The sequence below is a fragment of the Manis pentadactyla genome, chromosome 1 (genome assembly GCF_030020395.1).
Source record: "Manis pentadactyla isolate mManPen7 chromosome 1, mManPen7.hap1, whole genome shotgun sequence".
Classification (NCBI taxonomy): domain Eukaryota; kingdom Metazoa; phylum Chordata; class Mammalia; order Pholidota; family Manidae; genus Manis; species Manis pentadactyla.
The window spans coordinates 180,465,725-180,479,726 of record NC_080019.1 but is presented as its reverse complement, the minus strand read 5'-3'; the positions used below and the strand labels follow the sequence as shown (position 1 = coordinate 180,479,726).

Below are 14,002 nucleotides of genomic sequence, written 5' to 3'. Positions count from 1 at the left end.
ATGAAGATTGGTACATAGTATAACCTAGAGTGAAAGTGTGGATAGAAAACTATAGAACTAGAAGTGAAGACAAATGAATAGGTAATGTGCATTTCAAGTAAAAATTCGTTGGACTTGTAATTGGGTATAGAGTTAGATGAAAGATGACTCCCAAGCTTATAAGCCTAAATAACTAGATTAGAATTGTGGTGCCATTCACAAAGGTAGGAAAATTAGGAAGAAAGCCTATTGAGAGAAGAGGTTTTATAAACATGCTGAATTTTATTTGAGAAGAGGATCTATGATTATAAACATGTATAAAAGGCAATTGGAAATAATGAAACCAAAGCTTTGGAGAGAGATCAGGACTAAAGATATAATTTGCAAGTGAAAAATTATAAAATATAAGTCCCATATACCATCTCCATTCTTCTCAGTGAGAATGTACACATATTGGAGGTCAGGATAGAGGCATTTGTTAGAGGTGGGGCACAGAAGGGGGAGAAGAGTATCACTGTGTTTCCAAATCTTTTGAAGCAGTGAGTAGACTAACTATATCACCTAGTGTGAGTAGAAAAAAAATAAGCACATAAATAATCTCTTTAATTACAAAAGACATTAGACCCTATTCAAGGTACTGGAATAGACCTGAATTTTCCAAGTTTCACAGATGCCTTTTTTGAAATATGAGTGTTGATGCAAGCTGGAGACTTGTATTCATTATTAATTAATATATTACATGAATGGAGGTTTTGCTTTCAGGGGATGGAGAAAGTAAACCCTAGTGAAGCTAGAATGAAGACCACAGTTCCTTTTGCCCTTGTCAGAAGTCAGAAGGACAAAAATGGGGTTAGTAAGAGTGTTGTAGAATACTGGGGTTTCCCTTTACTTTCCAATGTCCAAATAGAATACATTCCTATAAACTCAATAGTTCTTGCCACTGTATCTGCTAACCATTCTGGGTTTGTAGGGTTTTTATACATTTGAACATCTTATTTGAATTTTGGTAGGGCTTTTATCTCAAGCTTTTCTTTCAGAATGGCAACATGGCCTCTAAGAAGAGGCATTTCGAAATGAAAGGAGCCTCCAAAATTTTCCATTCACATCAAGGTTTAGAATCAGTATGTGTTAATAGAATTGCTTTTTTTTCCTATTTTACTAAGTGATTTGACTACTTTTATAAAAACAATAAAAACTACTCTTATAGTTTTTCTACCAGATTATGTTTTATTTCAATTTAATATTTTCATTAGAAGTTTCAAATCACAAAGTGAATTTTGTATTGTATTGTAATGTTAAGGCTATGTTTGCATTATTAATGTGTCCAAGGTTCTGACCTCAGATGTCATGGTACCTTTTCAGAGGGTTGGAAAACATTATTTAATCAGGACCTAATAGGTTTTTCTCAACATTTCTCAAGTGAATAGTTATTATATTGGGTATCCATATGTAAAAAGGAGAATGTCAGCTTTTCCTCCACTTTATGAGGAGTAAACACTCATAAGTACTTAAACTATATTGTATGACTGATACAGGGTAGATAACAGGAAATACTTCCTGACAGATACTAGTCATTGAAAAGATGAATTGAAAAAGCCTTTGGTATCTCTCCTCAGGGTTGTAAAAACAGAAACAGTTCTGGTATGTACAAACAATAGTTGTCTATGTGGTCTTAACATGAGGAAATGAACTTGACTCAGAATTTGAATTAGTAATAGACTTCCTTGGTAGAAGGGGAGAGGAAAATGGAGAAAAACAAAGGCAAAAGAATGACCAGAAACCCATTATCTTTTAACTCTGTCACTGTGTTTTATGTTTTGTTTTTAATATTTTGATAACATTAAGTTCTTGATTTTAGGATTGGTTTCGTTTGCCAGGCTATGTGGAACAAATGGGCTTCTTGTTTGATAGGGTATGTTTAGATAAAGTGGAAACCAAAGGCAGACATTAATCACTTGAGCATTTCCTTTTTTAAATGCTCATCACTTAAAATCTAACACAATACCAAAGATAATATACTCACATAAAGCTTTGTTGCACAAAGATACACTGAAAAGATGTATCACTAAGAAAGATGAGACATTGCACCCATATAAACATGGGAAGTGACATCTCATAAGGTTCTATAGAATCTTGGGACTTGTAATTGTTATTTATTATTTAAATAGAAATAAATAAGAAGTAAGTTTCTCTTAACCAGTTCTTTGAAATAAGACCCTGTTGAGATGAAAGTAATCATTTTCAGTTTTTCAAGCGGTTGCTTGGTTGGTTGATTGATAGATTGAAGAGCTCAGAGAACTTTCTGTGGCATTGAGACTGCCTGAGCAACTGCAGGGTTCCCATACTTGCACATGGAATTCTCTGCAACCTCCTGGTTTCTTCCTGATGACTCCAAGAATGAGTGAATATCAAAACATAGATATAGTAGATCCATGTATAGTAACTTAAAATATACTTTTATACCTTTAGCTTTAAAAAGGACAAATACTTTATTTTCAAAGCATCTTGAACTTAAATTATAGATAGTGAAGGGTATCCCCAGGCAGGTGGTCAAAGTCTACAATGCCTGAGATTCAGATGAGACAGTCTATAAACTCTTTTTGAAAAATCCTGTTTTTACAAAATGTATGCATTTTGTATGATATATATGGTAAAAGTCTCTTCAGTGTTAATGATGATGAGTTCATTGAAAGAAATCTGTTCTGTGGCCATGTGACAGAAATTATATTTTCATATAAATGTCTTCAAGTCTGACGTTTGTACTTTTTTAAAATGTGGTTGTGAGGTCTGTCCTTTAGCATTACTGTCTTGTTTACAAAGCATGCTATTTAATCCAATTTCTTTATTTAAAAAAAACCACAGGAGTATTTCTTGCACAAAGAGACAGTGACAAAAAGAGACTTTTCTTAATGAATATTAATAAGTGCTTATAACAGTAAACTTTTCTTTGTTTCTCAAGGAACCTGAAGAAGTAAATGCAGATGATGAGGTAGAGGATACATGTGACAACAAGGAGGGTGACCTGGGAGCCGTGGAAGAGCAACGCAGTGTTATCCTGCATCTCTTGTCACAGCTTAAGCTGGGCATGGACTTAACAAGAGTAAGTAATGAGATGAACTGGCTGTGGAGGTCATTCGGTCAGGACCATACCTGTGATTGTTCATGTTGTCAGGGCTTTTTATTTTTTATCATTATATTCTTAGTCTCTTGATCAGCATTTCTTAGTTTTATAAAAAGTGTAATGATTTTCTTGGGCAGCAGGAAGTCACATGGCAAATGAAAACCTATAGTCTTCTTGTTTCCTGTACAAAATAAAAGGTGTCCATTGGTGTACAGAACTGGAAAACCTAAAGAAAAGGGTATAATCCCCCCAAAACAGGAAAGGCATTAACATGTCTGCTTTACTTTGACTTGCCACGTTGTATAGTACACGTTGGGTGTTTTCTATAACAGGACAGCACACATTTTCTATAAAGGGCCAGATGGCAAATATTTTTGGCTTATATGGGCATAGGTCTCTGTTTTAACTACAACTTTGCCTCTGTAGTATGAAAGTGGCCATAGATAATACGTTGATTGGGAATGGCTGTAAAAAAAACTTTATTTACAAAATCAGGTCAGATTTGGCCCAAAGGCCATACTTTGCAAACCCCTGATCTCTAGCCTTGCTTATTTTAAAAGCATAGTCTTAATTAACTGGTTTGTGGGAATCCTTTCACGGTGTATATTTATATCAACTCACCACAATATACACTTTAAATATCTTACAAGTTTGTCAATTATAGCTCAGTAAAACTAGGGGTTGGGGTGGGGGGAGTATGATCTGAAGACCAGTAGCATCACTATCATATGAAAACTTGTTAGAAATGGAGATCTCAGCCCCCAGTCCCAAATATAGAGGATCAGAATCTGTATTTTTAGTAAGAATCCCATGTGTTTCATACATACATGAAAGTTTGAGAAGCACTGATACATAGTTTTTAATTTTAAGCCAGTCTTCTCCTTCCCAGTTTATCTTACTAGTGTACCTTAATTTGTCTTAACAATCCATGATATTAATTTACTACTGTGGGATTATGTATATCCTTTGAATCACTGTTGACAGTACTTTACATTAGTATGGGATTTCAAAATTGACTGTAGAAAGTATGTTTCTATAGAAATTGAGGATTTTGATGCCATTGAAGGTAGTGAAAGTGTAGACTAAAAGGTCCCTTGATTCATATAAATTGTTTACCTGAAAATGTAATTTAAATAAAAAGTATTTTGCCTGTAGTATTTACTTTTAAGCATTTCAAAATCAAAACCACATTTCATTATTTGCTTAGGCTTACAGTGATTATTGGGGGTTTAAAAGTGAAGTGGATTGAAATAAAGCCTACTAAGAAGCAGATATTTTAGGAATTAATAAAGAAACCCATTAACTTTTCATCTAATCTTAATATTTCACCGGGTATCGTTTGTATTCTACAAATATTTTCTTATTAGTGTTCAGAAAACATTAATATTTTTCTCTCTCTCTGGTGAGGATTCCTCTGTTTCTTTATTTTGGTCTTTACATTCCTAATTAGAGGTTTTCCCGGGTCTGGTATATCTTGGATTTCTGCTCATGATTAGTGTAGAGAAACTAAAAACTTGATGTTAAGTGTTGAATATATGGGCGGGGCCTGTGCATTTCAGTGTCAAGTAATCTGGATTTGTTGGGGAACCTGGTGTTAGTATCATTAGATTTTTGCTCTCAAGTTAGTCATTCTCCAGAAGGAATTCTTCTAATCTGCTTGGTGGTAAAGCCAACTAGGAGTTGTGGAGAAGAGGGCTGGGTGAGAGAGGATCTCAGTATCTAACATTTTATTCATATAGGATCACTTCATACCCCTTTTATCAGCATGATAGCCACTTTCTTGGAAGTGCCAGATGTTGCCCAGACTAGAGAATAAGCTACTTTGTTTCACCTAGTTTCAGAGACTCCCCTAGGCTTTGGCTGAGGCACAGGAGGGGCAGTTACCAACACTGTGGAATTGGGGAGGGGATCTAGGAGTTTAACTGCAGATGTATTTCGCAGTCCTCTTTGTTTTAACATGCCTCTAAACCCCCAGATTCAGAGATATCTAGGGCTGTTAGTTCCAGAGCCCTCTTACGAATCTGAAGACTACTGCTTCAGAGTCAGCTTTCAGGTTAACAACACCCAAAATGTTGTTTTTTGACCACTTTCCTGGTATCTCCAGGTTTGTCTTTATATGAAATTTATTTAATATAATTTTAATGTGATTTCAATAGGAAGTGTAAAATTAAGATGCATGTGCTGATGTACAGTGACTAGTGGGGTTTGTGGGGGGGACTTGGTGAAGGTGGGAACCTCGTAAACATAATGTTCCTCATCTAATTGTAGATTAATGATACCAAAAAAAAAATTAAGATGCATGTGTTCAGTCCACCATGAAATGAACCTGAACATCAGTATCTTTTATATTACATATATCATCTTCATAGCTATCCTTTTAAATGACTATAATAGTCCATTAAGTGAAAATTCCATATTTAAGTTAGCTGAACCATATTGTTAAAAATGTAAGTTGTCTTAATTTTATTTTCATACTCCTTTTCCTTCATTCATATTATTTCCTAATACTAGACTCCTGGAAAAATAATTACTAGGCTAAATGGATATGAATATCTTGGGCTCTTGAAAAATAATGCCAGATTGCTTTCTCAGAATTGAACCATTTTAGAGTGCGTCTCCAATTCTGCTTTAAATAAAAGGTTTAATCTTCCTTATAATTACCTCCTTGCTGTTAAGTGTGAGAAGTTCTCTTCTTGAAAGAATTCTCTTGTGCTTAAAATTAAATGTAAGTTGCAATTTTTCTTTGACAGTGATCTCTTTAGTCTGTTGTCAGGGAATGGCTTTTAAAGTAGGAAAGGAAAAAAACCATGGCCAAGATTTACTTTGAGTTTTACCCCCATTCCCCTGATGTTACTTTCATCCATTCATGGAGTTTGAGGATTCTTTTTTAAATTTCTTCTATCTGACCCTCTTCCAAGTTCTGCATTGATATTTAATCATAACCACTTGGCTTTCCTTTCCTTTTAAGCTTGCTTATTTTTTAATGAGATCAAATGCTTTTATTGTGTTTAATACCTATTTAGAATGAAATATTTTCAGAGAAATAAGAATAGTTATCTACAGATATACACATGGATTTAAAGTTCCCTCTGTGGTTAATTTTTTGTTAACTATTATTGTTGTTTTAGGTGGTGCTTCCTACCTTTATCCTAGAGAAGCGTTCCTTGCTGGAAATGTATGCAGACTTTATGTCTCATCCAGACCTGTTTATAGCCATCACCAATGGAGCCACGGCTGAGGACAGAATGATTCATTTTGTTGAGTACTACCTTACCTCATTTCATGAAGGCCGAAAGGGAGCCATTGCTAAGAAACCGTACAATCCTATTATTGGAGAAACATTTCACTGTTCTTGGAGGATGCCAAAAAGCGAGGTAGCCTCCAGTGTTACGAGCAGCTCTTCCACTCAGGCAGTCACAAATCATGCTTCTCTATCAGAGGAGGCTTTGAGCCAGGTGGGATCAGACTGTTACACAGTCAGATTTGTTGCTGAGCAGGTTTCCCATCATCCTCCAGTCTCAGGATTTTATGCAGAATGTGCTGAGAGGAAAATGTGTGTGAATGCACATGTCTGGACTAAGAGCAAATTCTTAGGCATGTCAATAGGTGTGACAATGATTGGAGAAGGTAAGTAGAAAAATTGTTTTCTAATTTTTAATATCAAATTATAATTAAAATTTTGGGAAGCTAGATAAATATTAAGTATAAAATTTAAATGTTATGTGTACTACTTTTTGTTTCAATTCCTAGTATGTTCCAGGAAGCTGGGGGAGGTAGAGAGATATCTATGGACAAATATAAATTATCTTTTTTAATGATTTTTTTCTGATTTTAAATATAAAATATTTTTATTATAGAACATTTGAAAAACTTAGAAAAGTATAAGGAGAAAAATAAAATCTCTAATCCCTCCATCCAGAGATAAATTTAGCTAGCATTTTATTTTTTTTCTGTGTATATGTTCATACCATTATTTTTGTTTTATAAAATTAGGATTAATTCTATATAGTTCTGAGTCCTGATTTTTTGCACTAAATAATTCATTTTCCCATGTCATTGATGATACTTAAAACGTATGTTTTAATGACTGTATAATATCCTATGAGAAGGGATACTTACCATCTTTTATTTCACCATTTCCTCTATTTGACATTGAAGTTGTTTCCATATTTCCATTATTGTGAAAAAGCACTCAAGAAATGTTTTCTAGGTAAATCTTTGTCTACATTTTTCATATTTCTTGTTTCCTGAGAAGATATTCATAGAATGTTTTAAGATACATTGCTAAACTTTAATTCTACTTCAGCAAAGGTTATGTAAAAGTGATTTCAGGAAATACAGTATTTTTTGGCCAAGAATACCCAAAACATCAACAGTAAAAAACGTCCACAGAAATCATTGCAGAGTTAATGAAAATGTGATGGCAGGAAAAAATCTACTGTTTGATGTTAATAGAAAACTCTCATACACAGAATAATTTGGTCTGAGTGTAAACTTAAAATGTAAGCTTGGCATAATTAAACCTATGATACTAACATTTTGAGATGGTGTGATTGTAGCTGTGAAGAAAATACTTATTGTTAACCCTTTCCAGTTTTCCCCATTTCTGAGGTGTATTGTGATATGAGTCTTACCAATTTTCAAATAGTGTTTCAACTAATCAAAACTTCTGTAACATTAGAAAGCACTTATTAGTTTAAAAAGATCTGCCACCTTCAGTTACAAGCTTTATAATATTAGCCTGAGCATCTTCATAAATCAGCTTGTTGATTATATAAATGAAAAATACTGAAGTCTAGAGATGATGAGACATATCTGATGTCACAAATGTTAAGTTATAGTCAGATTTAGAACCTCATTCTTTACCACATTCTTCTTAATGACAGTTACTCTTATCAGTTCATATAACAGAAAGAATCTGGCAGTGGTAGCTTCTCCCACTCTAAGAGAGGAAATACCTTAAGAAATAAGGACAAGCATTAATATTGTGAAGAAGATATTAAATAGGTTTTTTAAATTAAGTGCTATTTATATACTTACAGATTACCATTTAGAAATTAAATTTCTATTGTACCCTCAACAGAAAGTAAGTAAAATCAGAAAATGGGACTTAACGACAATTTATTTTGCTCCTATTAGCAGCCATTTAAAAAAATTTATTTGGGGTGGGGGAGTTTCAGTTTGATTGTTAGATAAATGAGATTTTAGAATTCTTTGAATCTCATCCTAACTAGTCTTCTATCATATACATTTAAAACTGGCTATTTATTTCTTATATTTTTAAATTCCATAGTGTGTGTTACTTATGCCAAATATATTCTTAGAAAGCAAAGATCATAAACCCAGTTTATAATTATTTTTAGAAAAGTATTAAAGACATATCTTGTCTTAGAATTAACCAAGTTATTATTAAACACTTAAAAAATAACCAAGTATGTTGTTGTGTATGTATCTAATGGTAGCTCCCATTATATATAAATATATTTCTGCCAGAACCATGTACTTTATGGAATGGCTCAATAATTCTTGATTTATTGTTGCCGCTTGTGAAGACTGTTAAAGGTAATAAAAAAAATAGTTGGTGTTGCTTTATGTGGACTACTTTACAATCTCAGTTTGTCAATTTGCTTATCTTAAAAATTAACTATATTAAAATATTTATTATAATTCTTGGCCTTATTTCAGAATATTAAGAACAGTGAGCATTCATTAAGAGAGATATACCAGAAAAGTTCAGACTAGTAGTACATTTCCAGTTAGTATTGGTTTGATAGTGACCCAAGTAATGACCTTAGGTTAGTAAGGTAATTCAAATATCCTTAGTGTTCCTTACATATCTGGTGTAGATCAATTATTGATTATATGTTTTTTTTTTAAACCATCTTAATATAGCATCACTTAATATGGGACAAGCCCTATTACAATATTTGTTTGAAAACTACCACTTCTATCTCTGTAGCTTCATCCTAAATATTTCAGAATTTGGCAAACAAAATTATTATTATGACCATAGTTTTTATCTTAGGATTAGTTTTTCTTCCTAATACACATGGAATAGAGTGATACTTAAAAAAAAACTATGCTGTCTGAGATTAAAGTCTATAACTCTAGTATTAGAAATTTAGTTATCCCCCCCAAAAAAAAAAAGAAAAAGAAAAAGTTATTGTTACTAATGATTAGACCCTAACATGCTGCACTGAAAGTATATCCTTAAACTCTGATATAAGGTTGTATTTCATCGGAGGGAACTTTTGAACTGTTTCCACTGTAACATTTTCTGGTTGCATGAACCCCAAAGAGAAGGGTCATAGTGAAAGTAATCTAGATTTGCTATTACTGGGAAATGTTGTCAAATACAAATATAAATGAATCAGTTTTATCCAAAGTTAAATGAAAATTAAGCAAAATAATAATGTTTATTGACTAGACATGAGAAAAAACAATATGGATTTTTTGCAAAAAAAATTTTTTTTTATTAAAGGTATTAACCACCCTCATGTTTTCATATTCAGGTGTCCTCAGTCTGTTGGAACATGGAGAAGAGTATACCTTTTCCCTACCCTGTGCATATGCCCGGTCAATTTTAACTGTTCCTTGGGTGGAATTGGGTGGCAAAGTCAGTGTCAACTGTGTAAAAACTGGGTATTCAGCCAGCATCACTTTTCATACTAAGCCATTTTATGGTGGCAAACTGCACAGGTAAGGCTCATTTTACTAGTTTGATCTTGTGTTGTAACACCTTATTCTTTTTCTGTTCTGTTCTATGTGAATGGAGTTGGATTTTATGTGTTTATTTTTTGTTTAATGTGTTTAATCTTTCAAGGCATTCTGGAAATCATGATCTAGTTTTTAAATTAGTGACAAATTTCTCTTACGTAAAATTTTCCTGGTTAAGTAGCTAATGAGATGCAGAATAGAGTTCCTAACAAATGAATATGCAGTCTCTTGCCCAGTCTCTGCCTTTTAAGGGATTCAGACTTAGATCCAGACCTCAGTGGAGGCAGCTAGTACTACAGGTTTTGGTGAAAATATATCTGATCATAAGAAATAGTTGAAGAAGCATAGTGATGGAAGCCAGTGTCTTTAGGTACTAAAACTGAATGGTGACTTTGTTCTAATTCTATCTAATATTTGGCCAGTTATTATACTCCCTTCTTGGCTTGTTAGTTTCTTTAGCACTAGTCCACCTCATCTAAACTTCATGAAGACAAGTTTTCTAATATGATCTTCAAAGGGATACCAGCTCTTTCCTTAAGCCCTTGGTGTCTGTTCTGACTGTCTGTGAGTAGCGTAGTTTTCTTGTTCTTTAAATTTGTTTTTGAAAAATAACATACATACAGTATATTTTTCACAAAGTGAAAATTTGAGCACTTTGATCTAGACCTGGAACATTACCAGCATCCCAGAGGCCCCCATCATGCCCTGTTACAGTAACACACACACACTCACACATGTTAACCACTGACACCCCGCCCATTTAGGGTAGTCACTCTCCTGATTTTTAACACTGCACTTTAGTTTTGCCTGCCCTTAATTCTCTGTAAAGGAAGTCATAAACTCTGTGCTCTTCTATACTTTTTTTGCTTCATATGTGTTTGAGATTCATCCATGTATATTTGCAGTTCATTTTGTTTACTGATAACTGTATTCCATTGTATGACTATGCCACAATTCATTTATTCATTATAATGCTGATGGGCACTTGGGTAGTTTTCAACTTTGGACCATTATAAATAGTGCTGCCAGAACATTGTTTGGTGAATGTATGTATGGATTTCTGTTGGGTAAATACCTAGGAGTGGAATTGCTGGGTCATAGGGGATAAAAGTTGAGCTTTAGTAGATACAGCCAGTTTTCTTAAGTGGTTGTACCAAAATACATTCCCCCAGCAAAGAATGAGACTTTCAATTGTGTATAGCTCTTTAATTTCTTTTTTTACTGGTACTTACAGTGGAAAGAAAGATTAATTGGCTCCCAGACATTGAATAGGCCTTTAAAATTACTGCTTACAACACTGAAGCAGAAAATTTTTAAAATAATATATATATATATATTACCTACATAGAACTTATTTTTTGTTTTTGATTGTATTTTGTTTTTTTATTTTGTATTTATTATGTATTTGTTTTTATTTGTATTTATTATTTTCTAGATGTTGTCAGAATAGTTACCTTTTACCCTTAGAGAAGGTATTAATATGGTTCACATTTTGTTTTATGTGCACCTGTTTACTCCCATCATCAAAGTAATCACAATCATTTGAATTGTTTGAATCACAGTTCAAACCTTACAGTTGGAAAGGCCTTAAGAAGTTGCTAGACCAACATTTATGAGGTGCATAAATCCCTTTGCAAAATTGCCTGATAACCAATTTGATCAATCTGTGCTGAAAATTGAAATTACTACAGAATTCACAGTGTGTGAGGCAGCCCATACAATTTTTAGACTCCCCTTATTTACATGAAGTTGAGCTGAAGTCTGCATCCCTGTAACATTCTTGCACTGGTAGAACTATTCCTCAATGTGTATGCTGGAGTAGAATGCTAAGGGGAAAACAACTACAGGGATGAATTTCCCAAATCCAGCACTTTTTTATGGTACTGGTATACTTCTTAGTTCATATTATTATATTGTTTTCTCATATTATTTTCTACATAAGTAGACATGGAACAATTTCAGTTGTCTCTTTTGCAAGCTATTCTTGGTCCCTGAAAAGTCATTCTGAGAGTATGTATGTGTGTGTGCATATGGATATGCACGTGCATGTATGTATGTTATTAACCATCTCAGACTCATAATTATCTATAAAAACATTTTTTTAATGTTGTTTATACACAAATTTATTCTTTTGATTTGTGTTATTTCCCCCAACATGGCTATAAGCTTTTTGACAGAACTGCACTGTTTGGGGCCTTCCATTGCATCTACACAGTGCTGTGTACCTAGTAAATGATCTGTAAATGTTTGCATATTTTTCTTTAGAAATACAGTGAAGTGTGAGTTTCTTTCTTGGAGATAGAATATAGTCTACCCTATCAAATTGTGACTATTCCCAATGATCTTTTAATTCTCTACTGGTTAATTTCTTAGATATGAACCTTTGGATTTGATTTTTTAGAGCATCACACAGTTGAAATTCCCTTTCCTCTTTAGGATAGCCCTTCAAAGTTTTGAAAACAACTATAGGCTCTCTTTTAATTCTTTTTCATTTTTCTCTGAGTTTGTTATCTCTTATTTCTTTCAGTCATTGCTCTTAGTGACATGAAAACTAACATGGTTGTTTTGGTATTAGCTTTCTCGTCATGTGAGATAGTTGATAGAACCTGAAATGAAAATCATAGAGCCACAGACAAATCAGTAGATGTTAACCACATTGGTACTAGGTGATAGAGCAGTGGGATCAGCCTATGAGATAGTCAGGCCTGTAAACAACAACATACATGGAAAGTTTTGTGTTGGAATATTTAGTTATATCTAAATTGTAAACTCTAACACAAGTCACAGAAAATTTTTAAATATTTCTTAAAATTTTGGTATCAATCTACAATTACATGAGCAACATTGTGGTTACTAGATTCCCCCCATTTTCAAGTCCCCACCACATACCCCATTACAGTCACTGTCCATCAGCATAGTAAGATGCTATAGAATCACTACCTGTCTTCTCTGTGCTATACTGCCTTCTCCGTGCCACCACCCCCTACATTTTGTGTGCTAATCGTAATGCCCCCTTTTTCCCCTTATCCCTCCCTTCCCACCCATCCTTCCCAGTCCTTTTCCCTTTGGTAACTTAGTCCATTCTTGGGTTCTGTGAGTCTGCTGCTGTTTTGTTCCTTCAGTTTTTGCTTTGTTCTTATACTCCACAGACGAGTGAAATCATTTGATACTTATCTTTTTCTGCCTGTCTTATTTCACTGAGCATAATACCCTCTAGCTCCATCCATGTTGTTGCAAATGGTAGGATTTGTTTTCTTCTTATGGCTGAATAATATTCCATTGTGCATATGTACCACATCTACTTTATCCATTCATCTACTGATGGACACTTTGGTTGCTTCCATTTCTTGGCTATTATAAATACTGCTGCGATAAACATAGGGGTACATATGTCTTTTTCAAACTGGGCTGCTGCATTCTTAGGGTAAATTCCTAGGAGTGGAATTCCTGGGTCAAATGGTATTTCTATTTTTAGTTTTTTGAGGAACCTTCATATTGCTTTCCTCAATGGTTGAACTAATTTACATTCCCACCAGCAGTGTAGGAGGGTTCCCCTTTCTCCACATTTCTCGCCAACATTTGTTATTAGTTGTGTTTTGGATGGTGGCAGTCCTAACTGGTGTGAGGTGATATCTCATTGTGGTTTTAATTTGCATTTCTCTGAGGATTAGTGATGTGGAGCATCTTTTTGTGTGCCTGTTGGCCATCCTTGAATTTCTTCTTTGGAGATGTATCTGTTCAGATTCTCTACCCATTTTTTAATTGGCTTATTTGCTTTTTTGTTTGTTGAGGTGTGTGAGCTTTTTATATATTTTGGATGTCAACCCCTTATCAGATATGTCATTTACGAATATATTCTCCCATACTGTAGGATGCCTTTTTGTTCTACTGTTGGTGTCCTTTGCTGTACAGAAGCTTTTTAGTTTGATATAGTCCCAGTTGTTCATTTTTGCTTTTGTTTCCCTTGCCAGTGGAGATATCTTCATGAAGAAGTTGTTCATGTTTATATTCAAGAGAGTTCTGTCTGTGTTTTCTTCTAAGAGTTTTATGGTTTCATGATGTACATTCAGGTCTTTTATCCATTTCGAGTTTACTTTTGTGTATGGAGTTAGACAGTAATCCGGTCATTCTCTTACATGTAGCTGTCCAGTTTTCCCAATACCAGTTGTTGAAGTGATACTGTCT

The 14,002-nt window shown here is 34.0% G+C and overlaps 1 protein-coding gene across 5 annotated transcripts in view; it reads left to right on the top strand.

Moving 5' to 3' along the window:
* The window catches only part of OSBPL11 (oxysterol binding protein like 11), a 106,094-nt gene that overhangs the window by 72,965 nt on the left and 19,127 nt on the right, over positions 1-14,002 (top strand). For all 5 annotated transcript variants that reach the window (XM_036904998.2, XM_036904992.2, XM_036905007.2 and 2 more), the window contains 3 exons: positions 2,939-3,079; positions 6,229-6,727; positions 9,613-9,799. In XM_036904998.2, the coding sequence (XP_036760893.1) occupies positions 2,939-3,079; positions 6,229-6,727; positions 9,613-9,799 (827 nt within the window). The remainder of the gene's footprint in view (positions 1-2,938; positions 3,080-6,228; positions 6,728-9,612; positions 9,800-14,002) is intronic.